This window comes from Aythya marila (genome assembly GCF_965140915.1).
Source record: "Aythya marila genome assembly, chromosome: 2".
Classification (NCBI taxonomy): Eukaryota; Metazoa; Chordata; class Aves; order Anseriformes; family Anatidae; genus Aythya; species Aythya marila.
Window position 1 is genome coordinate 135,311,249 of NC_139043.1, and position 26,854 is coordinate 135,338,102.

The 26,854-nt window shown below is 37.4% G+C and overlaps 2 protein-coding genes and 1 long non-coding RNA gene across 5 annotated transcripts in view; 1 reads left to right on the plus strand and 2 right to left on the minus strand.

Annotated features, from left to right (window-relative positions):
* The window catches only part of SPAG1 (sperm associated antigen 1), a 40,870-nt gene extending 24,632 nt beyond the window's left edge, over positions 1-16,238 (plus strand). The window contains exons 13-19 of the mRNA XM_082754322.1: positions 161-313; positions 4,471-4,646; positions 7,561-7,702; positions 8,627-8,753; positions 11,906-12,070; positions 14,000-14,377; positions 14,499-16,238. Coding sequence (XP_082610448.1) covers positions 161-313; positions 4,471-4,646; positions 7,561-7,702; positions 8,627-8,753; positions 11,906-12,070; positions 14,000-14,377; positions 14,499-14,627 — 1,270 coding nt within the window. The 3' untranslated portion in view covers positions 14,628-16,238. The remainder of the gene's footprint in view (positions 1-160; positions 314-4,470; positions 4,647-7,560; positions 7,703-8,626; positions 8,754-11,905; positions 12,071-13,999; positions 14,378-14,498) is intronic.
* On the minus strand, positions 177-11,977 carry LOC309875180. Its single transcript, XR_014317001.1, has 3 exons — positions 11,904-11,977; positions 8,381-8,492; positions 177-266 (listed from the first exon to the last, which is right to left on the minus strand). It is a non-coding gene; the product is annotated as an uncharacterized lncRNA (long non-coding RNA).
* A 5,026-nt stretch (positions 16,239-21,264) lies between the features above and the next one.
* Positions 21,265-26,854, minus strand: part of RNF19A (ring finger protein 19A, RBR E3 ubiquitin protein ligase) — a 53,215-nt gene continuing 47,625 nt past the window's right edge. For all 3 annotated transcript variants that reach the window (XM_082754297.1, XM_082754295.1, XM_082754296.1), the window contains 4 exons: positions 26,250-26,411; positions 25,099-25,312; positions 23,938-24,081; positions 21,265-23,553 (listed from right to left, as the gene is read on the minus strand). In XM_082754297.1, coding sequence (XP_082610423.1) covers positions 22,863-23,553; positions 23,938-24,081; positions 25,099-25,312; positions 26,250-26,411 — 1,211 coding nt within the window. In that variant the 3' untranslated portion in view covers positions 21,265-22,862. The remainder of the gene's footprint in view (positions 23,554-23,937; positions 24,082-25,098; positions 25,313-26,249; positions 26,412-26,854) is intronic.

Here is a 26,854-nt window from a genome sequence, read left to right on the forward strand (position 1 = left end):
TAATAATAAACCACCCAAGTGTGTTTTCCAGGTTTATGTTACTGTATGACCCATCTGAAATCACAGAATTGTTCCATAGAGATGTCTATCTCATAAAATACTCTTACTGTTGTTATTTACATTATTCTGTTTCAACACCACATACTTCTGTTTTCTCCAGAGCTCTGGAGCTTCAGGCATTTTCCCTTAAGCCTCTCCTACGACGAGCAATGGCGTACGAGTCCATGGAGCGGTATCGACAGGCATACGTTGATTATAAAACAGTTCTGCAAATAGACAGCAGCATACAAGCAGCAAATGATAGCGTTAATAGGTAAGTGCACTTCATACATTTTCTACACATCAGTCCAAATAGAAAAATAGAATTCAGTTTTATTTGGGGCCTACCCGCCCTCTGTTCTACATGCTTGAGACAGGGTCATCGCAACTAGCATGTTCTAACTAGTGGACTGGTTATTTCATGTAGTTGTTTTCCCATTGCTTCACCATTGTCATCAGCAGTAGGTCATTTTTTATTTCAAAAAAAGTATTATTTAAAAGGCTTTCTTTTGCACTGGTTCTTCAAATTCTTTTCTTTCGGAATTTGTTTGATGCAATATAAAGTAATATTGTACGTCAGTACCTTCTTTCTTGATGTTCCTGTGCATATTAGCACTCTTCCTGTAGCAGTTGAAGATGTATGTTAAGTGTTAATCCTCTATTATGCTGCGGTTGTGCAGGCACTGAAGCAGCTTGATACATTGATTGACTGCAAAGCTTAGAGGTGTAAAAAATAAAACTGAGTCTTATTTTTGACTTGATTTCTGATGCTTCCAACATTAGCTCTTGCTGCCAAGAGAGGTGTTTCAATTTCTAAAACTATATTTTAATAGTTCACAATTGTGATAGTGTTCATAAAAATTATTCTCATTAACGTATAGAAAGTACTTCTATCCCCTTTTATTTCTGACCTGGTATCTGAGTGAATTACTGTACTCTTTTTTTTTTTCATTGGCTTATTTTAGCTGCAGATATTCTTTTAATATTTCTCCTGACAATGACTTGTAACTTGCTTAGTAATAAGCTTATTTCCTTCTTCTCCCTTAACAGTCTTCCTTTTCTCCCCTCTAGGCTTCCTTTTGTTTTTAGCTTCACTGCTCATTACTCTTTCCTCCCTGGCAACCCATCACCTTATTTCAGCTGCTTCTTCCTTCTCTTCTCTTCTGCTGGTAATTCATTTTTGCTTGCAAATTCTTAGTTTCTAGAGCCTAGACCTCCTGCATAATTGAACTTTTAATATAACTTACTTTTGAATTATTCATAATTCATAAATTAAATCGTTGACCAACATATCGATTTTAATTTCCAAAGTAACACACCTTCTTAAGATCAATTTTAACCAAAAAATTGTAGTTACTCTACTGCCTTTTTACTTAATGGGACAACCCCAAAACTGCTCCATGAGTTTATTTGGAACGTCAGGTCATAACAGCATGCTTTTACTGGAGGATTTACTCAGTTTTAAGTTCCTGGAGGAAATTGGATGGTGATGTTGTAAGAAGCTGACGGATAAACTCATCTTACTACTTCTGTCTGAAGACAGGTTTACTAAATCTTGTTACAGCTTGTCTTTCTGTCCTTACCTAGCTAAGCAGGCTTTCCAGAAATCTTAGAATCCAAGGGGTTTGGTATTTCAGATAATCCTTATGTAAAAGATGAGCAGATTTTTTTTTTAAGATCAGGCCTTTACCTGACCATTTTACAACCAAAAGAAAATAACAAAGAAAGGAATAACAAAGAAAGTACATATTTTTATGAAAAGGTAACTGAGGACAAATATAAACAATTATTTGAGTGTTTCTCGTGGTTAGATGATGATCAGTCTTTTATTGGTTATTCTAAGGTGACTTTTAGTTAAATTGGAAGGACTGTGTCTTTTAATAGTCTGTGCCAAGCCACAGGAAAATGCCTTTCAAGTACACTTTTAATTAGCGTCGTTTTACTAGCTCTGTAAACATCAGTGACTTTCTTTGTATTTTAATTTCCTCTTGAGTGATTGTTTTATTATTTGCTTTTCATTGTTAGAAATACACAAACTCTAATGGGGGGCAGTATGGTCATATGCATTTCCATTTACTAAATTGAAATTTCATTCCAAAATTCCCTCAACTTCTTTTATATCAGTTAGCAAATTACACTAGGCAACTTGAGAACTTTTATTAAAAGTCCTGTATGAGTATTGTAGTGTACCAGCTATGTCTTTGTGATAAATTCCAAAACTGCAAGGAGTTTGTTAGGTCAAGTTAGGGTGATGGTGTTGGGGAATGAGTATCTGTCACAGCCGTATTTGTGAGATACCTGTGCTTTGTGAAATTAGCCATGGTACACAAGTATGCATTTTGGCCATCCTAAGAAGAGCCTGCTCTATTACACTCTTTTACAATCAATTTCTTGTAGCATTCTTTATGTTGAGCTTGATGAATTAGATCAGGCTTTTTGTCCAACTTCTGAAAGCCATTACAATAAGTGGAGAACTGAACAGGAAGGAAGTGGGATGCTGGTTTACACTTGAAACTGTTACTTTCTGTGAGAAGTACCAGAACAGAAGTAATTGGCTTTTTAACATAAAGCTTACAGTTTTGTTCTCTAATAATAATAATTAAAAAAAAAATAAATAATGGAGTAAATCTTAGGGCTGTTTAATTTATGATGGTATGCCACATTTTTCTTAACAATTGTGTTTGTACGATGGTTTAAAAACTTAAAGTTTTAGGAAAATTAGAGCAAAACAGAACTTGGAGAAGCTTCTCAGTTGTTTTATAAAATACTACTTATTAATCATCCAGATAGAGGAATGCCCTGAAAGGGCATGTGCAGCTAATACATAGAAAAATAGTCTTGTTCTCTTAAAAAGAGGTGAAACAGATATATAATACTACAAAATGTGATATTCTGCATATGAAGAACTTAGTTTCAATTCAAAATGGTATGTTTCATTTTATGTAATACATAAAATCGCATGTTATATTGTTCCACAAACAGTGTTTTTAATATACATCACTGAAATACGTTGGTAATTTCTGTTTTACAATAAACGTCCACTTGGACATGGTTCTGGGCAATCTGTTCTAGTTGTCTCTGCTTGAGCAGGGGGTTGGACCAGATGACCTCCAGCGTTCCCTGCCAACTTGAACCATTTCACGAGTCTGAAGTAATATTAGAACAGATGCTGCTCCTTGTATTGGTTCTTCTCTCAGACCCAAATTGGAAATGAATTTAGTCCCAATTGCTTTGACTCTATTGCCATAATCTTACACTAAGGAACTTTTATTATTATTATTTTATAGCCATTATTCAAATACTGAAAGAACAAAATAAAGGAAGAAAACTTTATCTAGGTTATCAATACTCTTTTTATCTCATTCATGTCACATTCAAGGATACAATTTATTTTTTTGGAAGAGTATTCATGTAGTATGTTTTCAAACTTATGTTAAATGGAAACACACCTATTATGCAAATTTCAGTTTGTTGACTTCCGTAATATCAATGCGACTTGCTTTACTACAGAATTGAGGATTTTTCTTTGTTAAAGCATTTGTTAGACTTACCACCAGTTGAACTTAAGAGCTAAGTTAATTTTGATATCAGAAGACTTATATCATTGTTATTCTCATCACAGATTAATTTGTGTTTTTTTGATAGTCTTTTAAAACACTGCAAAAATTATAACAGAAATATTAAGTCATATATGGCTTTACTCATGTCTATTTAGGTTTTGCTCCAAAACATATCACAGCAAAGGGAAACTCCCACCTAAGTGCATTTTGAATTCAACCTCTCACGTGTGGAAATAAATGCTGGTTAAAGAAAGATTGAAAAGATCAAATATATTTTTCTTTGCATTTTAAAATGGGGATGAAGAATGATCATTTGAAAAATTTCTGATTGTTGTATAAAATGCAATTTAATATATACTTTATGACCTGCACTGGTTATCTACAAAATTGTTACGTAAGAGGTAATTGTTGTATAAGAGGTTTTGCTTGACACTGGCAAATTTAGGTACTGCTTGTGTATCTGAGTGCATTGTATTTTACTTATGCTACAAATAACAACAATGAACACCTAAGAAAACTAAGCAAAAGAGATGTCTTTCCCCTATTTCTTTATTGCATGTTTCAGACAGCAGTTAGAGCTTAGATGCAAAATTAGCCATTTGCTTCAATATTTATAGATCTGGCTTATGTCAGTTTCTTGTCTCCTACATACTAGCTTAAGTATTTTAATTTTTAGTGGAAAAAAGTCAGAATCAAATAAATTAATTCAATGGAGTTGACCGCTGTGACTTTTTTTTTCATTAGACTTAAGGATAACTGTTCAGTTGTTTGGGGGAAAATTGGAATGTTGCATTATTTAATTTGGCTGTAGTTTATTAAAGCATTAAATAAATATATGAAAAGTCATGCTGAGAGGAGTTTTCTTTTTCAGAATAACAAAGACTTTAATTGACCAGGATGGCTCTAGTTGGAGGGAGAAACTGCCACCGATTCCAGTTGTCCCAGTTGCTGCTCAGCTACATAGGTGGGATGGAGGATGTTTTACTTCAGAGGTTAAGCCAAGCAGTACTACAGATACCAACAGAGAAGAACAGTTGCAGATGAATCGTACGTATAGCTAATACAAGTATATGTACATACAAGAAAATTTTAAATGAAAAATTAAATACAATTTAATAATGTCAAAGGAACATATTTAGAAAATATTTATCAGATAAGATGATGGTCTTTTGTATGATTAGGGTTAATGTGCTTTAAGGAACTACAGTGATGATAATTTTTTTAGTCCAGATGATTTAGTTTGTAGCAAATAATTTCTAAAGCTACATAAGATATAGCAGAAATACTCACTAGCAGTGTGTTGAATCCTATCACAAATGGTAGTGGTTTCCCTGACCTCATGCTACAGTTATAACATAGTTCCACCCCCTGCTCACCCCTCCAAAACAAACAAACAAACAACCTCAGACCAACACCAGAAAACCATCCTCAGTAACATAATCCACTGCATAATCTGTAGCCATCGTTTAATTGTTCATGAAAGTATAATTCAACTCTTCAGGTAGACTGAACAGGCTACAGAATAACACTTCTGATGTTTTCTAGTACAGATTTCAACTTTGATAGTGACTATTCAGTAGTTGCCTTTCAAAACCGTTAGTTTAAGACTTTTTACATATATGCACCAAGTGCTTTATTCCTTAAGGAGACTTTGTTCCTCCTGATTTTTCCACTTTTTTTGGAGTTTCTATTTTTTTTCTACTCCAGTAATTCAAACAATGGAACCCTTCTGATTCTGTTTTGTTGATACAGCTAAAGACTTCACAAGAAGAATCTTTAACATCATTTTTGATTCTTAGTTGACTGTTAATTGTTTCCCTTTTAAGTTTATTTCAATATAAGGCAAATTAGCACTGAAGATAATCTTCCTTTGATTAAGAGAGGGGAGCCTGCAATGCATAGCTGCATTGTTGGCCAAGTACATAGCATGTGGTTTTCTGTTAATAATCCATTATTGAAATCATGCATGTCCACAAATATTTTGCATTCATGGGCCCTACAAGTTTAAAGACTTCAACACTGTCTGAAGGATCGTCTTTAAATTTATTTGTACCTGATGTAGAACAACAAACAACTTACAAATGCATGCATTTTTGAGAATTGGACATTTTTCTCAAGAATAAAGCGTTGTTATAGAAACTTAGAATAGCATTGTGTATGTGTGATCTATATAACAGTGCAAATTGAAGTATGGTAAACAGAAAACTTACTACAGAAAGCTGATTTTTCCCTTAAGGAATGTGAAGAATATCAATGTATAATTTAAGTTCAATTAAATTCATAACAATGTCACTTTTTAAAATTTCCAGTGACTTAAGTATTTTCATTACAGTTGTTGTCAGTGCATATCATTACTGATTTATCACTCTGTAGGATTGGGCAGTAATTGGATTTAGCATTTATTTTTGAAATACAGTAGAAAACTGATGTTTTGCACAAACGGGTTGCTATTAAAAGTAAATTCTTAGGTTGAAAATTGTTTTTGTTGTAGTGATTGTACTCCAGACTTTCCCTGTTACTAAGGGTTGCAATTTGTTGTTTTTTTTTTTATTTCATTGTATAACCAACCTATTTAATCTAAACCTTTTAACTAGTAAGGATTAAATTTACATCTATATAACCTTGCGTAATGAATTTAGCTATCACTGTTTCCAGGGAGTGTGATCAGCAGGATTTTGATACAAAAAACTTGTATCAATTTATTTCAAATAGAGTGGTCTTTATTTAGGTTTTGTTTTTAGAAATGGAAGCTGTGTAACAGTTTACTGAAGGCTGACTCAAAGATCGTGGTTGCCTTCTAGGACTTGTATTAAATCAGTGAGACCTCCCAGTAATAGCTGGCACTGGAAGCGTGCCAGCAATAACATTCAGTAATTATTTAAACATTATGCGTGGCTGACATTTTTTTTGCAATGATTGTGTGTTGTGTTTTTTTTTTTCTTTGTGTCCTAACAACTTCAGCTATAATTTAGTTATATTTCCTGCTTAAATCTGATTTGCTCTCAAATTGTCATTTATGGTTTTCCCCAAGTCCACATGTAGTTTTCTGGCATAGGAGACTGCCATTTTTTTTTTTTTTTAAAGAGTTCACTGAGCTTAATTATTGGTTAAAATGGTCTTCTTTGTATGTAGTGTTTAAAACCTGAAGCTTGACAGGGGGCTCATTTTCTTTTAGCAAGGTACATAAAATAGATTTTTCAAATATTATTTACTTGGAACTATGTTACTGATCTTTGTTTGCTCACACTTAGACATGAAACTGCTGTCAGGATTGGTTTTCCACTACAAGCATAATGAAAAAATGCAGACTAACCCAGAAGCACATGTAATAAAGGATGTGAAATTTAGAAGGAAAGAAAATTATTGAAGAGCAACACAACATTATATATTTATAACTGTTTTCAGGTTACTCTGAAAGCATCTTTTTATAGAAATCATTAACAGACTGATATTGATGTATCACTAACCCCAACTGATGCAATTTGTTTGTCATTGTCAGTTTAACATAAAAATTATGATGGCTAAGTTGCTTGCAGAAAGAATATTAGGTGAAATGATGGTTTTTGGTATGATGGTGAAGATTTGGAAGGCTTATCCTGCTTATCAAATCTCCTCCACTGTAAATAAAGTTAGTATGTCAGTGGAGATGCATAATCCCTCTGCACCACACAGAACAGGTTGACAGGAAGAGGTAAAGGTGTGGAGCTGTCCATTTGCATTCACATGATTTTCAGCAAAATAGTTAACCTGGTGCATTGGAAGGTATGTGTCGTGCCAAATCTGTGTATGTTAGTTCATGCCTTTCTTAGAGCAGCAGGGAGATCGGGAACACAAATTGTAATGTGCAGACTGGTAAAGATCCTCCAGATGCCAGGCATTTATTCTTAGTCTGGATAGACTGCTCAGTTACCTTTAATGAACTGACCTTCTTAGGTAACACTGTGATCCTTTTGTAACATAGGTGAGAAAGCAGAGGAAGAGTTCAAGACATTAAAAAACGAAGGGAATGAATTTGTAAAGAACGGTAAATACGAAGAAGCTGTAAAGAAATACAGCGAATGCATGAAGTTAAATGACAAAGAATGTACAATCTACACTAACAGGTAAAGATTTAAAATTTAACCCCCCCCTTTGTGGGATAACAATACACTACGTTTTCTTACTGCAGATAGAGATTTCTCATCACTTCAATAGCTATTGTAAAGAAAGCTTTTTTTTTTTTTTCTGCTTGATGAGTGTTTCTAAGAAAAAGAATGATTTTTGGTTGAACAGCATTGCTTTCCAAGGGGAGCAAGTATTAATGTCACTGATATTTATATAAAGATTTTAAGGTATATGTAAAATAAGCTACAGTAGAAGCTATAATTAACATAGTGTATGCAGATTGTTTTTGAGAATGCTGGTATGATCTTAATTAAAAACTAATGTGCAGTAGCAGTATCTCAACCATGAAGAATAATAGTTCAGAGAATGGACATAGTGTGAAAGTAAAAGTAGGAACCTGGTCACACAGCAGCATTATTTTAAAAGTTGACCTAATTCTGCAACATAATTCTTTATGCTGTAATCCTGTCGGCTTCCACGAACTAAGAAGGATTTGATTAGGCCAATACTTGAGTAGGAGACTTCCAAGTAATAACTAGGAACAGAAGGTAGTAGTGGTTATTTAATCTGGAGCACTTTTTTTTTACCCAGAACGGCTGCATAGGATCCATACTGTATCCATTACTATACTATCATATTAACCTAAGATAGACTCTGCTTTTAAAACATGTATGTACCTGCTAAACTTCAAGCATTATTCATACATAAATTTTGACTTTTTATTACAGGAATTGGCTTTCTCTAAATCCATCAAGTGATGTCATTAACACTTAGTGGTTTTGATGTAGTCTGAAAAAAAAAAAAAGAAATAGATATTAAGATTGTGTGAAATATTTTAATTAACATTATGAGTCGGATACTGTTGGCACTACAGTACACCAGAATTTACTTATATTGCAGTGTATTCTGTTTTTCTGTGTTAGAGCTCTCTGTTACTTGAAACTGTATAAATATGAAGAGGCTAAGCAAGATTGTGATCATGTTCTTCAAATAGAAGATTCTAATATTAAAGCTTTTTATAGAAGAGCACTAGCGTACAAAGGATTACAGGTGAGGAAAAAGAACATGAAAGGTATTCTTAAGCACTTCTAAACTTGCTTATCCTCTTCAAAGGCAATCAGGTAGTTACAGTCAATGACTGAACACAAGCAACGTATGCAGTGCTGATAATTTATTACTTTGTAAAGCATTAGGCGTACATAAAACATACATATTTTTGGAATATAAAAATCTTCATGTTGACTTGCAGTAACTTGAGAAAAGACAAGAATATTGGAACAAATGAGCTTTGACTGGAGATAAGCTAAGCAAGTTTTGACTATGTTCTAATATACTTTCTATTCTAATATACTTCTGGGTGTCATGGCGTTTTTTTTCTGTCATGGTGTTCACTATATCTTTGCTAACGACACACAGATTCTTTTCAAGTCTGTCTTCATCTGTCCAAACTAAAATCTCAAGCTGTCTTTTGGCATCTGCTCTTATATAACTGCTTGTCAGTGTTGCACCAGGCCTTTAATTATCTTCATTCTCTTCCCTGTTCCTCCACTAAACACATTACAAACCTTTGTCAGTGAGTTCGTTTCTTACTCTGTGGGCAGTATGGGGACTGAACCTTTTCTTTTCCATCTTCATGTTGAAGTTGTCTGTGCCGTCCCTGTCTTATCACAGTTTCTTGAGTATCATTTTATCTGACCTTGATAAAACACAATCTTATATTGCTTGTATCCATCCTGAGTGTGACTGCAAATGTCATGTTACACCACTTGAACCGTCGTTTTGTCCATCACTGTTGGTTCCCCCTTCTTCACTGGGTGAGTTAACTGCTTTCTGTACTTCATAATTCCTTCATAGCAATCCTTACTCTACCTGTCAACTCTCGTATTGAACAATCAGCTTCTCATTTTTGTTGTCTCATGATTGCAGCTTTCATCATCTACTTTGTATTAAATTTTACAAGTGTCTTTTAAACAAAGATCTTAACTGCTTTCTCCTGTGTTTTCTGTAATTGGAGGTGATCACTCCAAATATCCACCAAGTTCTAACAGCGTTCTTCAAATGAATACTTAGATCAGAGCTCCCTTATGTTTGATGCCTTAACAAAAATTCATTGTCACTCAGCCTACAAATCACTTGAGAACAGTTTGTGCTTATCAGTATACCTGACTATTCACATTCTGTGTTACAACACCAAATGTAGGTCTTAGTAACCATGAGAACATTTTGATGATAAATGTGTTCCTCTGTTTCAGTAGCTACAAAATCTTTAAGGTTTCCTTTGATTAATTTTCAGAGAAGGTGAAAGTGTCTTCATTTTGTGCAAAGCCATTTTTGTAGCTGTACCAAGCTCCCAGGTATTAATCATCTGCAACCGTATGTTGTTGGAGTTAATAACAAAAATAAATAAATAGTACAAATAGAAGCAAAGACAAATAGTGAATCTGCTGGTCAAAAAAAAATAATTACACACGAGTGAAGAATGTCAAGAATTTGAGAAACAGTCCAGCATCTTTTTTTGTAGCATAACCCTCCCAAAAAAAAAGAAAAAATGCATTTTGGTTGGATTTAATGGCTTCATTACTTCAAGCTCAAGGGATGTGAGTGAGTGTTAATGCCAGAGGAAGCAACAAAAGTGATCTGGGGTTGACAAATGACTGTGTAACAAAAGTTATTACTAACTGGATGTGTCTGTTTTGGCAAAGATGTAACTAAGCTGGAAAGTGTTATTTGTTTATAAATATCTGGGCATTTATTTGGCAAAAAGCTGCAGTGTATTTTAATGTAGTAAATTATTTTTATAGATTTACTGAGATGTAAAGGAAGATCAGAATGGAAATCATGCTCATCTGGTAAATTAGGCATATAACATGGGATGTGGGACTGGCCTGCACCTCCTACAGCTGATAGTCAATTCTCTTGCTTTTGGTACAACCATATCAAAAGAGTTTGTTACGAAATCTGTAAGGCTGCAGTTTGAAACCCAGGAGGACTGGTTAATTTCTGACTCTTGTTCTGGAACCTCAGTTCTCTGTAGTCTTCACATCTGTAGTTCAAATGGTTTATCTTAAATAGTAGCTGGTTTTTGATGCAAGCAGTCTGTCTCCTTCGTGCTTTCATTTGCAGAGACTGAATAATTACAGCTTTCTTAACTCTTCATTTATAGTACAGCAAACTGTTTCATTTACAGCCTTACTGCAATGTCTCTGCACCTTGAATACAATTAATTGGTATTAAACAGAATATTCTGGATAGAAAAGAGAATGAGTGTCTTGTAGACTGGTGCTTCAATTACAGTTAAGATGCTGAGGAAATACCTCAACTGATACATCAGAAGACTTCTTTTTAGGAGTAACATGAATGACTTATAAAACTTCATGATACTGCTCGGGAACAGAAGAAATACTGGGTCCCTCACTTGAAGCAATTGTGTTTCTGCATGTTTCATGTCCTTATTTTTGATACTCCAGTCCTCAAGGTATCTTTATTTTTTTCATGTGGTGTTTCAGCCTTCCTCAGAACTGATGCTGCTATTACCCTCATCTATCCAGAAAGTTTAATATAAAACTTCATAATACTTAATGCCAAAATTTGAAGTGAAAATAGTAAATAAATCACAAGACTGATCCTTGAGGAATTATTTGCTGATGTCATTCTGTCTCTTTATTTGTCCTTCTCTTGGTTATCCCAGAATTCATAATGTAATTTCAATCTTCTCAAGTATAACCAGAAATCTCCCATGTCAACCTGTAAGAGATTACCTATTGAAGCAATGCCCAGGAAGATTAGGCATATTTTTAACTTAAGTGACTCTCTTTTATTGTCAAAGCACATATGCAAACTGTTGGTTGTCTAGCATTATATTAATCTTGAGGAGGTGTTCCAGCTTTAAGCAATTATGCTTAAAAGCAAAAGTCTTCAATAAGCTGTTCACTGATAAAAAGGAAATGGTTTTCAGAGCATAAATTATTTCATAGTACATACTTAATAAGGAAGTCTTTAGTCAGAAAATATTCAAGTTTGTCTGTGGTTTCACTTTTTTCTTCCTTTAATGTAATTACACTGCATTTAGATTATTTTTGTCTACTTAATGTCAAGATTCTAGCACTTCTATTTCTCTTAATTGGAAAGAACAGTATGGTAATTATAATTTATATTTCTAGTGGTGTGTTTCTGGAAAAAAATATTTTCCCTTTTACTTACAGAACTATCAAGCCAGTGTTGACGATCTCAACAAAGTCCTTCTAATAGATCCAAATGTGCTTGAAGCAAAAAATGAACTAGAGCAGGTAACCCAACTGCTTCACCTTGGCAGCAGCACTGTAACTGGCAGCCTACAAAAGCAAAGGAAGAAAATAATCATACAAGAGGTACATCTCTTCATTTTTAAAAGGAAGCAGTACAGAAGCCACACATTTGAAAAAGTACTGTTAAAGATTTTGTTTTGTAGTCCTTAGCTATACCCTTTTTGAGGGTGGGGTTGTACTTTTAATATTATTTTAAGGGCATGTTGGAAGATTCTTACATAAGATGTTTGGCATCCACTGTGTTCTTTAGTAAAGCTTGGCATGCTTTGAGGTACACTCATAACCACAGCAGAAATTTAAAAAGTACATTTAGATGGCATTAAGCTTGAGCATATGCTCCTTGTAAACAAAAACTGCTTACTTTGGAATACCTATTTTACAGAATGCAGCTGACAAATAGCAGATTTTCTTCTAAAGTCTGTGCTACTCAGGAAACCTCTGGCAAAGGTTCATTGTGAGCAGGCGTGCTGGCTGTTCTCGCCCTAGTAATATAATTACTGGTCCAAAGAATAAAATCCTGCCTTAAAGATCAATGGTATGGGTGAAACATCTGTGCAATCTTACAAAAGAAATGCACGATGTAACGTTACATCCAGGATCAAAACATTAGCTTTGCAGAGTTGTGTGTTGGATTAGGTGATGAAGGGATTTTCTCAGTCATCTGATGGTTTTGGATTGTAACTTTGCTAGTCCTTTAAGAATGTTTTTCTTTTCCCTTTTCTGTTTAAAAGATGCAAGCTGAACTCTACACAGCATGAAACTGAGACCGTAATTTGAATGTGTAATTTCACAATGGTGTTGTAACAGAAATTTTAATATGGAAACAACTTGTTTTATTGATACACTCACTTCGGATTGTCACAAATTAATGGGATTTTCACATAACTGGTGTAAGCTGGGAACAGTGTTAGTTAAGCTGTGAGTTGTGACAAACAAAGGGACTTGGAGAGTGTTCAGAGGAGGTCTGGGAAGTGAAGGCATTGTTCAGAGACCAGCTAACTGCATTACTGGCAGCGGTAATTTTTCCAGGGGTGGGGCAGGAAGCATTTATATTTGCTATCATAATTATAGCTGTCCCCTTAGAGAGCGTTCCCTGTCTTACCTACTGTAATACATGGGAATTCCGTGAAAACAGACTGCAAAGATAACTAAGGAAAATTTAATTAGAAATTGATTTATTATCATTGTTGCACTTTAATCAAGCTATAATTGTATATAAGACAGATACCTCTGTGGATACTAACGATTTATTGACTAACAGAGCAAAAGCTCTATAAGCCCAGTGCAGTGCTCTATGGAAATGACTAAGCAGGCTCTCAGCACAGCACTGATACTGTACAAGGCAGTATCTTCAGACTTCTGGAAAACCTTGGCATCAGCTAGAGAGATCCCCTGCAATGATTTGTTTTGGGTCAGTTTGTACTAATTCCATGACTCCTGACGGTTTTAAATGGATTTTAGCAAATGTAGTTGATCCCAAGGCAAACTTTCTTGCAACCGCTTCATGAAATTCAGTACAGGCTGCAAGCTCTGAAGACATTAAGTGGATATTCATGCAGTTACACCATGATGAGCTTTCTGCTTCCACAACAACTCAGAACAGCAGCCTGATGCCGCTGCCGTGTGCCTGTACTATTCTGAAGTCATGGAAGTAAAATGAAACACTGCTGTCTGGGGGCTAAACTTCAGTTCTGTCTGTGTTCTGCAACTTCTCGTTTAATACATGCATACAGTCCTCCTTAGTGATCTCCTGCAGTGCCTCAGGTGTCTTTCGGCAGTGAAAGGAAATGTAAAATACACACTTTTGACTAGAAGCCTGTAAAGATAAATTAGAAAGGTACCATTCTGGGAGGGGGGAAGTAGGATATAGAGAAAAACAGGAGCCTTTCTTTTACGAAAAGTAAAATGCTAACTATAATGAAGTGACATTACTATTGAATATGTGCATGCAGCTTATGAAATCAATGAGTTGATGCTATTTCTTCTGTGAAGGTGACTGAATCTGATGAACAGGAGGAGAGGCAGCTTGCTACATCAGAAGATGTTGTGACTGATGATGATACTTCTAAAGAAGCGGTTCAAAAGAGCACGCTGTTGAAGACTTCTGAAAAACTGACAATTTCCGAACCATCTAATGCTTACGACTTCGGACAGGTTATAAATGTAGTGAATGCCAATAAGGATAAAGTTGCTTGTGCAGATCTTCTAACAATTACTGATCCCAAAAAATTACCAGTGCTGTTAAGTAACAAACTTGAAGTAGAGACCTTTGTGATTTTTATCCAGTCATTGGAACATTATGTACTTGGAAAAGATCCCGGTCTTGTATATCAGCATCTTTTCTACTTGAGCAAAGCAGAGAGATTTAAGGTAAGAACCTAGGTTGAATGAGTACTGAAGTTGAACAGAAACTTAGAGGAAATTTTCACATTTCAGTAGGAAACCATATAGTCATTGCTTGTGCTAATTATAAAATAATCTCTTTTCTCAGGTGGTGCTGGGCCTTCTTAGCAAAAATGAAAAAGAACAGGTTCAGCAACTGTTTGACTTGCTTGCAGAAAACCAGAATCAATACTCTTCAGAAGATCTTGAGAGCCTTAAAAAGGTTTACGAACTTTAAGAAGAACTTAAGTTAAAATTTATTTGTTGCATGGATATAGTTGATGTTTATGAAATAGCTGTATAAACACTGCAGTCTTGCACGGGTTGAAATGGGTCTTTATGTGGACTGTTTAGATCCTATTTTGTTTTGATAGTATATGCACATTTAAAACTTGCTGCTCTTTTGTAGTTGTATACACTTTTAATCTCTACAGTTTAATGCATGTCTTTACGTTCAGTAACAGAGTTCAAGTTTGGCATATTGATTTTATTTAGACTTACATAAAACATATTTTACATTTATATATAATGTGAAATATCACGATGGTACGATAGATAATGTAGTTTTAGTCATCATTTTGTGGGTTGTATGTTCTTGTGATAAAGAAGTGTCTTCAAGGTAAACGGGTCAGTTAGCAAGAGCTTTGCTAAAAATGAGTTTACAAAAAATATAAACATCTTTCAGATAAACTACTACAGACCATCTGTTTCTTCACCATCTGATCTACACAAAACAGATTTAAATATTTTGGTGCAGTACTGCTTAGCAGCAAAGGTGAATGAATAATACATTAGCTTGTCATGGAACACTTTGAATCAAAATAGTTAATTATTAAATGAATGGATATGTTTTTTTAAATGACGAACAAACGAGTAATTTTTAGTGCACAGAGAATTATTTATTTTCTCTGTGTGTAGAAGGATTGCTGGTTTGCACAGCTTTTAGAGTGATAGTGGTGAAAAAGAGAACAAGTGGCTGCACTTAACATTAAAAAATATTTAACTACGAGTTTTGTAATCAGATTTAAAACTCCGGGTATTTCTGTTTGCAGACATACCCATAAAGCTAAAACTGCTTTGTGGACCAATGTGATTTTTGTTTAATTTCAGGCAGTACTTATGTTTTATGCATAATTTAGACAAAGCTGCATTTTTTCAAGACTAAGCTTAAAAGTTTTTCAAATACCCCAATGCCTTCTTTGCACATGTGATATAAATCTGTTGAACTCACAAGCACTGCAACAGTATCATTAGGGTTGTTGTTCTAATAATATTTATCTCAGGTGTATATTAAAGTTTTTTTCTTGAAAAGTTCAGGTTATGGATTCTTCATTTCTGGTTCTACACTCTTCAGACTTGTAATTCTGACGTGGTTTATGAATTTTGTCTTGAAGTAGAATACTAAGAATGTGGCTCTCAATTCCTAAAACACTGCCAGCACAACTGATGCTTCTTGTCCTTAAATGTCCTCTATTTGTGAGCTTGTCATGTGTCCAAGAGAGCTCTCTGTGTAGGTGATCTAATCTGTGCATAACCAATTAATTGTACTTATCCAAGGAAGCACCAGGCAGTTTCTTCTTCAGCTGTAGTGGCAAAGATATTCGTGTTCACTGATTTCTATTACAATGATTTCAGTCGCTCCTGCTGTAGTTCAGTATGTCTGAGGAAACTTTGTATGCATGCAGCTTGCTGACATGGTTTGGGGTTGAGAGCATTTTGTTTCCATTCCATTTGTAGAAATGCAATACAATTTAAACTATCAGGTTTGTAGGGATTGGCGTGGAGACATAATTCTTTAATAAAATAAAATATTGCCTTCTGCAACAGAAATACAGCTTTAATACGTAGATTACCCACATTTTTCCATGAGTAACTTTTTTGTTTCTGCAGCTTTGTTTCAAGTGATTCAGCTTTGGGGCTTGCAGCTTTTGAATGAACAGAGCTGAAGGTGGTGGTAAATTACACATTTTAGGAATATTTTGTTGATCAATGCAGTATGTTCCTTGTAGTTTATTTGCCTGTCAGCATATTTTTCTCTCATAAAATCCTGCTGAAGTTTTTTTCCAGCGTTTATAGAACACTTTTTTTCTCACTAGAAACAGATTAAATTACTAAAATTACTGATTTTTAAAAGGTGTATTTCAACATTTATGTTAGGGAGGGTGTTTTACTGAAGATTATTTACATAGCTAGTTGTAAGGTTCCTATAATATTGAGGAAAATTATCAGAATGCATCAGAGAAACCCTGTTAGGGGAAGGGAGGAAGAACCCAGCCTCTCTATGCAAAAAGATTTTGGTCACTGTGACCCATGAAGAGCAATGCTGGACTGTTGCCTCTATAGGTCTCACAGGAGACAGTGACCTAGCCTAGTTTTGGCTAAATTGAGGAGATATATTAGTAATGCATGGATTAGAAAAAAGTCATTTTACTGAAAGGAGCATGAAATCCAGCTAGGTAATTTAAAAATAGTTGTTTGGTAGCTGTAGTTGAGTAAAAGGTGATGTCAGAAGCCACAGCACAAAAGCTTTTGATGAAATTAAATCTTTCCCTGTGTCTTCAGAAAAAGTACTGAAGATCCAAGTACTAAGAGCTCTGGCTATCTTCTAAGATGTAATTTTGACTGAAAATTGACTGAAAGCCAAAATCACCTCTTGATAAGAAGTGTTAGATGAAGAACCACAGCAAGCGAACCCATTGCCCAGCTGGCAGGAGGGAGCCATCACCAGCTGCAGTCAGAGCTTTGTGTTTCAGGTGCAGTCAGCAAAAGATCAAATAACAAACATCCTGATCTGAATAACCAGCACCTTGCTCTGAAGCTTCCCATCCTCCAAAGTACCGAGCTGGTCGTTAGTTCAATAGACAGCAACAGGACAGGCCTCAGTAGAAAACTTAAACCCAGCACTAACTAGATATTCAGCAACAAAGGGTTTTTGATTTCCCTTTTCAGTTTAAGGCAGGCTGTAACGTTAGCCCAGTTGGTTGCTTCTCTGTCCAAAAAGCTGATTCACTACAAGGACATCATCACTATGCTTTTTTTATTCTTCCTTCATACTGGCAAACCACGCTCCTTGCTCTTATGCATCCCATAATCCATGAGCATAAGAAAAGGGCTACTTACTCTTTGTGTCTGCCAGGCCTTGTTGAAGGGTGCAAGCTGATCTATTTAGACTTGGTTCTTAAAATACACAAACTACATATTCTGAGCAGCAGGAACAAAACTCCTTCCCCACTTGTAAATCAGGATTTATGACTTGAGTCAACAGAACTCAGAGGAACCAAAATAGCAGAGTGCTGCAGCAGCATGGGACACGATGTGCACGGTTTTAGAAACACCAGTGTCCTTTAAAATGCCTGATGCAAGAAAGCATAACAATACAAAACCAACAGATTGAAAATGAGCTGATGTGAATGGATTTTGTAATTGTCCGCCTCTAAAAAGAAGGGAATGTTAAACCCACACGAGGCAGGGAGGTGCAGCCCCATGGTCTAAATATTATGCATATTAAAAATGCATAATATGTACATCGAATCTGCCTCCTCAGGAAAAACTATATATATACACACATATATATAATATATACACACACAGAGATATATAGTTCTTAAACTATGAAATCCCTGACAACTCAGCAGTTTGGGTCTTGACTTTAAAATTTTCACCAGCCTCACATACAGCTATACTGCTGCTCCTAGTAGTCAAGGGCACCTTGAGTGCCTCTGGTTTGATCTAATCAAGTGTGGCAGCTCAATTGCCGGGTTAAGTAAGCCATTTTAGCACTAAGGCCATCTGAATTAGAGGGTGAGGAGGCCTAAAAGCAGCACCTCACAGAGGCTTCCTGCAGCACAGCCCCAGGGTTTGCAGGTGCCACCTGCTCTCATTCTCTTGGCAGGGGACCCTTTGCACAGCCCGAAGCAGGGACGTGGCTGTGCACTGAACTCCAGCTCATGTTAAAAAAAAAAAAAAAGGGACTAATGTGTCCTGGTCAGGACTCATCTCGGCACCTTTTCGTGACCACAGGAACATCAGCTCATTGTGCAGAAGATCATGTGCATGAAGCATCAGATCCACTAAGAACCTCTGCCATTCTGGAAATGTTTAAACTTGATTACAGCAACTTGAACGCTGTAATTACAACTTAACCAGCCCCCAGCCATGGCAGAGGTATCACGAAAAGCTGCTGCCTTTAATATCGGTGTGCCATCGCTGCTCATCTGCAAGGAAACAAGGACAAAACCAGCTGAGCAGCTGCTCTCCTCCACCTCCCCGTGCGTGTTCACCTCCCAGCTCTCTCCTGTCTTTGGCATCTTCTGAGACCAGAGCGATGGAGGCAAGGATGCCCATGCCAAACACTACCAAGCTGTTATCAGAGCACGCCTGCACACCCTTTCCAAGCACCTCCTCAGGCATGTTCCTTATTTTCACCTCTTCTGTGTTCCTTATTTTCTGCTCAGTACCTTTTTCCCCCTTCCCAATATGATTTGGCTTAAATATTACTGTGTACATTTAAGAAGACAATTTCATAACATGCAACTTTTTCTTTTCTCCTACTGAGGCAACTAAAAATCAATCAATCCCCTAAACACCTAGAACAACGGAATTTTTATCCGGAAATTACTTTTAAGTTCATTAACTCCGCTTAATTTTTCAACCGTCTCCTTGGTTATCCTCATAAAGCATCATTACCCATGGAAGCGATGGCATTACTCAGTAGGCAACTATTTAAAAATTACTTCGGATTTGCACAATAAGAAATTACTGGGAGGGAAGAGACATAACGCCATAGTCAAAAAGTGTTTACCAATCAGTTAAAAAAATAAAAATAAAAAAAAAGCTTGTCCTTTCACGCACACAATTTAGTGACACTGATTCAATGAAAGGAAACCATGTACAAGCCCAGCTGCTTTACTCCAGAAAAAAAAATAAAATAAATAAAAATCTGCAGACTGGTCAGAAAGCTTACACAGCAGTTCTTAGCTACTTAAAATTGCAGCACTATCTCAAGTACTCCCTGATATGGCAGAGGTTAAAAACAATTTCCGCGAGATTCATCATCTGTCATAGATCAGCCAAACTGTCTAGGAACCATGAGTCAGAATGGTTTGGGTTGGAAGGGACCTTAAAGATCATCTGATTCCACCCCCTGCCCTGGACAGGGACACCTCCCACCAGCCCAGGCTGCCCAAAGCCCCATCCAGCCTGGCCTTGAGCACTTCCAGGGTTGGGGCAGCCACAGCTTCTCTGTGCCAGGGCCTCACCACCCTCTAGGTGAAAAATACTGAAAAACTGGGAGAGCAGGTGGCTATTTCAAGGGAATTGACTTCTCCTGTAGTTTATTTCAGTGCAAGAACAAACCCGTTGCTTAAGTGAATTTCTATTTCAGTAACTCTATAAATGAGAGGCATCTTCTCCTCGATGCACTTGCAGCACTTCCATCAATACACTGATATAGCTTTTATTTTTTTTTAATAGATTCCAAACAATTCAATGCTGCATTAAATTTAAATTTATTAGACAGTGCTGTTTGGATTGCTTCACATATGAAATATTACCTCTGAATAACAGATGAGTCTGCACAACCGTGTTCTGCTAAAAAAAATACTTCACCTCTATTAACTACATTTTAATGTGACTATAAATTATCAAAGATGGTTTCAGAGTGACTGAAAACTACGCTATCATTTGATAAACCTTATTTACAAGAGCAAGCCATGTTTTCAATTTCCTGCACAGCAGAACAGAGGTACTGAGCGATTGCTAGGTTTAAGTTCACAGAACAAAATACATCCACCAGTTCCCTGCTGCGAGCTTTAGATTGCATTACTGTGAATTGATGTGCTCGTGTCGGTCCATAAACACACTGGACAAAGCCAGAGCAGACATCTTCAGAGCTGGAGACACGAGCGAGATCTCAGGTTAACAGCAAACGCTTCGGTTAATGCTGGACCTAATTCAACACCTTACGCTTCAGTAGCAATGTATTTTAAAAAGCAATCAGACTGGGGGAAAAATCAGTCCAAAATAAAGCACTAAAGAACGCTATCCTCCACATAAAAAGCACCTGATGCCATGGCAAAAACTGCCTTTATGCCTTGCTTCCATCCTAGGGCATGCTAGGTTTCACTCACCCCGTTTTTTATTCTCTCCTGAAGTATCCGCTATTGGAGACAGTATAAAAAACTCAATGCTTTTTAATGATTTAGAGTTGACCCAGCCTAGTTATCTCATTATTCAGTCTGTTATCAACAGAGCTTACGCATGGCTTAGGGATCCGTGCGTCACAGCACCCCAATCAGATTTATTTATTTATTTATTTATTACTTCCTGAGCCTGTCGAAGTGCAGGTGAGAAAACAAACCTAATGAACACTTGAGCTCAACCAAGAAATACCATTTTTTAACCATAAATACCGGGCAATCTGCAGTGTTTCAGAACAAACATCTTACAGGCTGTGTGGATTGATGAGCGCCCCTTTAGATAGAGGGGAAATCAGGGCTCAGTCTAGCCCAGCAATCCCACCACAGCATGTCCACTTGTACCAGATGGTGCATTTTTAAACAGAATGACTTGCTTGCCAGAGCCACATCCTCTCTGAAAAATCACTTACTGCCCGGACTGCCCTGCAGGCAGCTCAGACTGACCTTCAGTATGATGAAAAGGAGTAAGGCTGAAGTCTTGCACAAAAACGCAGCCATCTTCAGATCTTGTATCTCCAGGTATCAGAGCACAAACTCCAAAGCACGCCAAACAAAACGAAAACTGAAGGGAAAAGATGACAGCAGTCAGCACCTCACAGAAAAAAAGCACCCTCTGGGAACAGAGAGATTTCTACAAAGCTCTCAGCACGCTAAACCAAGGACCACCAGAAGTCAGTATTTAGACATTTATTTCAGATATGCAGTTTACACGCATATTATTGAGCAAAACTGAATTGCAAATATACAAATACTGTAACAAGCATTATCAAATAACATAACTGGCACTAGTGTTATAAGCATATTCATGAAACTGGTGAGGGTAAGTCATGGAAGAGGACTGCAGCTCATGGCATTTTCTTTTTATCCAACCAAACTTCCAGTAGCACCATAATGGCAATACATGAAACACAAGACAGAACATCGTTAACTGTTATTCTGATATTCACAATTTCTTTTCCCATTTTTAGTGATTTACATAGCAAAAAAACCAAACAAACAAACAAAAAAAAACATCAACAGTGCAGGCGCTTTGGCCAACTTCAGCTTGTGTTCAGCTGTACATCTTCCGTATGCAAAAGAAACAAACAAACAAAAAAGCCAGCATATTTGGAACCCATCTTTGCACGTGGGCAGTCATTGCACTGCACTCTGATTCGGGGACTGCAGGAACGCACGCCTTGCAAGGAGATGTCACGTGAACGTCATTCACGAAAGCCTGAGTGAGTCTTTGGTAGGCTAATGCTTTATCATTATTATACATTTATCTACCACAGTCATTTTATTCACTAGGATTTTCTTTTGTGATTGAAGGTGGCCAAAGAGGACATTCTGGAAAACATTACAGTAAAATCCTCAAGCGACCAGGCACTTCAAACCCAGTCTTTTCCGAAGGCACCGAGAATTGATGGGGCACCATTTTTCCCCCCTCATGAAAGGTGACTGCATCTGCTTTTCTACAATGCTTATAAATCAATGGATTGTTACTCTACAGGTTTTACACGATATATAGTAGCCTTATCTGCCGCATGGTTGGTTGCATGAATAAACAAGTGACCCCACTGCTCTTCACAGGTGATGTCTCCATTCTGCCACGCATTAAGTACCAATTTCTTCTGTTTCAAAACCATATAAAATGCCGTAACCTTGCTCAAAGTGTACACGCAAACGCTTCTGACACAGGCTACATCCACCTGAAGACACGCGAGTCGTTCTACATGCATTCTAAATAGTGTGTCCAGTTATGAAACAAAATGATGCTCATGAATATTCACTGCTGAAAGGTGTTTGGACAGGTCTCTGCAAAACTTTTGCTTCCCTTAGAGTTCACACTAGAATGGTTTTAAGTCACTAATGCTCAGCTAACACCCATTTATCCCAAACCCCATATTTTTCAAGTGAACAGTGCAGGACATAGTATTCATTTTAGCATTTAACATTAACGATTACCCAATTTTTTATTTTTTTTTTTTTTTTTTTTTTTAACCTAAGTACACCAAGCATATGCTTTCAAGCAAAGTCGTGGCAAAAATAAAAAAAACATGGATGTATTTGTACTGCTGTAATGCACTTGTTAAAGCCTTCGTGCCCCTTCACACAGGTCTAGGATCCATATGAAGTACTCTTCTTTATTAGACAGGTATATATAAAATACAGTTGTATCAAAACCTTGCTTCCGCTGGTCACCTGAAACTTAACGCAAGTCATCGCATTGTAATTCAACCAGCTTTCAGGCAGGGTTCGTTAGTGGTAAATACGTTTTTGCAGCACTTTTTGGCTTAAATTTCAGTCTGAATAGCAGTGCTCAACTCCGCAGCATGTTGCGAATGGTTGTTGTTGGTTTCTTTCAGCGTTTCCCCAGCACCTGGATCTCCATCCGTGGCAGAAGCGTTGTTCACGCCTTCCTCGGCGATGTAACTCAGCTGGGGAACGTCAGTGCTCGGGGCTGCGGGGACGGGCGCAGGGATCCCACTCGCCTGGGGGGAGTTTTCCAAGCGGTCGTTTTCCACCTCTGGGAGGACGCTGACCGTGGTAAAGCGCGTGTGATAGTCGCTGGAACCGTGGCTACAGGAAGTTTTCATACTCTCCATATCTGAGCAACTGAACTCAGAAAAGTGACTCGAGTGGGAATCTGCTACGGATGGAATACTATCGCTAAGAGAGGGAGAGTCAAATTCACTGGAGTTTGTGCTTTGTTGTTCCAACAGCTGGGCATCCATGTCCTCCCTTGTCTCGTTTATCTTCATGCTGCTCTTCTTTCGCAGCTTACCTTTACATTTTTTTCCTGCTGTTGTTTCTTTGGACCACTTGGTGGCACTCGATTTACTCTCTGGCACGCAGGCCGAGGAACAGCCAGCGTTACTACGACCTGCAGCACTGCCGTCGTCAACGCTGCTGCTTCCACTGTTGTGTCTGAATTTGGCTGGCTTTGATTCAATATCCACTTGTACTTCCATACTGTTGCCTTCCCTAGAACAAGAAAACCTGTCAGTATATCTGGGCATCTAAGACGAGCCAGCCAACGCAGCCAAACAAACTCCTGCTGCTTTCCAAAATACAGAGAGCAGAAGAAAGTTACAGCGATGGGACTGATTTTAGGAAAAGTGTTCGACCAAACAAACAGCCCAAACAGAAGCACACAGTCTGAAAGATCAAATGCTTTCCTGAGCTGCACTAATTGTGTGTTCCTCTTTGGAAATAACCTTGGCAAATACAAGCGATCATACATAATTCAATTTCTAACAAAAAAAAAAAGTAGTTTCAAAGTTTTAAGTAGATCAGATGAGGCATGCTTAGAATATGCTTTAATAAGCAATGTTTATCAATCTTCTGTTCTCAGCACATTCCTCTTACCTGTCCAAAGGGATATAGGAGTTCAGAATGGATCCTGCCATCGCTTTGGTACTGGCATTATCACTAACTGTTCCCAAGCTCACTGTGCCAGATTCTCCACTCAGACTGTATCGTTCTTTCTGCACATCTGCTTGTACTTCCAGTCTTGGAGAGAAAGAAAGAATTATGTATACTGCTACTACAGTTAAAGCACCCTAGTTGAAAATTACTGTCACCTTGTAAAATTTCTCCCCCGTTCAGTAGTAAGCACAGTTTATTAGTTAAAACCCCAAAATAGATGAAATTCCCAGCTGAGCAGAACATTGCATTGTAAAAACAGTTTCTGGATGCTTTCCTCCCTGAGGTTTACAATAACAACTTTCAGACTAATCTACAATTCTTTTGCAGATAACGTAAGGTCCTCTTAAAAAAAAAAAAAATGGAGAAAACAATCAGAAACAATCAGAAGGGTACGCAAGTTCAAGACAGTTCCCGTGTTTTCACAGCTGCAAATTATTACTGATGAAGTAACTGTCAGAGAACCGTGTTCTCCACTCTGCTTTATATTGCATTTTATTTGTTGCAACAATTTCCTTTTTCGACATAGCCTGCACTTCTGAGTTACTTAAACCAGGTGCTAAATACTACTCGTTTTCTTAAGGAGCTAATTCCATCCTGATCCCTAAAAAAGAGTATCCTTTCCAGACACTCCCTGTCTCTGCAGCATACAGGACAGTCAAAACATACAGTAAGACCCCAATTAACAGAAGGCACCGAGCACCTAGGTGACAAAAAGCTGTCACCCGGGCAAGGCTGAGGTGCTCTGAAGGGACAATTTGGTATTTGCAGATTACTGAACAAGCCAGAAGTCCTGACTTTGCCATGAGATGCACTGAGACAACACAACCGTGGCCTCTAATAGGAGAGCTAAGTGTGAGGTGCCTCCTGGGCAGGGGCTGCCCTCCTGGGAAGCAGGAAAAAAATGCAGACTCTTTGAAGATGGTGATCTAGCAGGATCTTTTGGATACCAATAAGCTTGTCATAGACAAATTCTATCTCAGAGACGGTGCCTTTTAGCAGGAACCACATAAATTGAAAAAAAATATCAAGAAACCCGCTAATACAACATCCTCTGCTTACATCAAGAGCTGGATCCTCTGTGTCAGGAAGGATGTCCCTTACCTGTTAAAGCAGTTAACCATTGCACTTCCTGAGAGGCTCCCTGTTATACTGGCTCCAGCCAGGGCCATGGTGCTAGCAGTTTCGCTGAGGTTGTCTCGGATGGCTCCTATTCTGTCCATGTGGCTACCGCTTGCACTCAAGCTGCCCGTCAGTCCCCCGACGCTCCCTTCACCTATACTGGGGTTGTGGCGCGCCTCTGCTACTGAAGTGGTGTCTAGACAGAAAGGAGGAAGGCTCGTTAGTCATGGAAGCACAACTTACTAGTTTCTAGAGCATGACCATGGAAACTGCCCCTGGAGTTATGCTGAGAACAAGGATTTATAAACTAAAGTAACTTGGTTAAAGAAAACTGGACCTTTCTTGGGGTTGCTATCGTGGTTATGCCTGGTATGACATAGTAAAGACACTGAAAAGTTAACCATAGGATATGAAATATGGAGTCAAACAAAACAGGGAGACCCAATGTCAAAGGGTATTGCTACACAATTAAAAAAAAGCACCAGAACAGCAGCTACAAGCATTTAGTTCTCTAATTAGGGACAAAAAGATGAAACTCAGCAAGCTTGCACAAAGCAGTATTCTGAAAAAGCAGGTTTGATTTTTGTCTTAATGCTTTTACCTACAAAATGGACATTACATGAGCCTGGCTTTGGTTCAAATGGTCAAGCAAAGCTTTAATGCATCGCTACTTTGAATTTGGATTCTGACAATTGACTTTAAAAAAAAAAAAGAAAATACGTTTCTGCTTGTTTTTTAAAAAAAGATCATTTAATCATTTTTAACATAAGATTAAGCTGTGGATGTGCTGTCCTCCATTTCTATACTTCTGAGATCTTGCTGACTATTAGAAAGGAAGTAAAATAGAAGTGGGATGCTCAGTTACCTTTCAGTCATACTAATGGAAGTGCAAGACTGGATTCTAGAAAATTAAAATTTCCTACTCTTACCTTACACTTAGTGCTGTATCAGAAGCAGGACAAAACCACAAGAAGACTGTGATTGCCTTGCTCTGTGTCCAAATGGGCAGGTGCTGCATTACAGCACAGCAGAACATGAATGCAGAGCAGCTACCCTCTGCATTCTGGGTACCTGAGGCCATCGAATACAAGTCACAAAGCCCCAATTTACAGAAAATGAAACCTTTTTCTTACCTACAGCTGCATTTGTCCCACCAACGTTTATATCATTTTCATCGTCGAATTCTATCCTGACGCCTTTCCCGTTGCCTGCCGAAACGCCACAGCCTCCACTTCGGCAGAGGGAAATGGGAACGACTCCGTACACGTACGCCAGCATAATAGGAACACCAATACCTGCAGAGGAAAATACCATCCTTTATTAAACACAGCTTATGCTTTGCACTTACTCATACCACTGATCTCATAGTCCACGATTACTTAACAAATTCACACCTGAAAGAAACCAGGAGGGGGCAAAACTAAGAGGCGTTGATAAATCACTAGGCTGAAATGACAGCAAAGTACTTTGAGCAGCCAGAAGAGTCCTCTCTCAGTATCAGTAGGTAGAGAAGCATAACTAATACTTCCAGTAGGTCTGGAACATCTTTTATAAACAAAATTAAAATATTTCATGTTTAAAGTTCATGCAAGTTCTATTGGATTTTGCATTCACTGGAGTCAGACAGGGCTTTGCTATTGATTTAATAGGGCTTAACGTCATTATTAGCATAGGATCTTTTATAATTTTCTGAATCACACTAATTCCATTTAAGAATTAGACAAACTTTCCTTCTGGA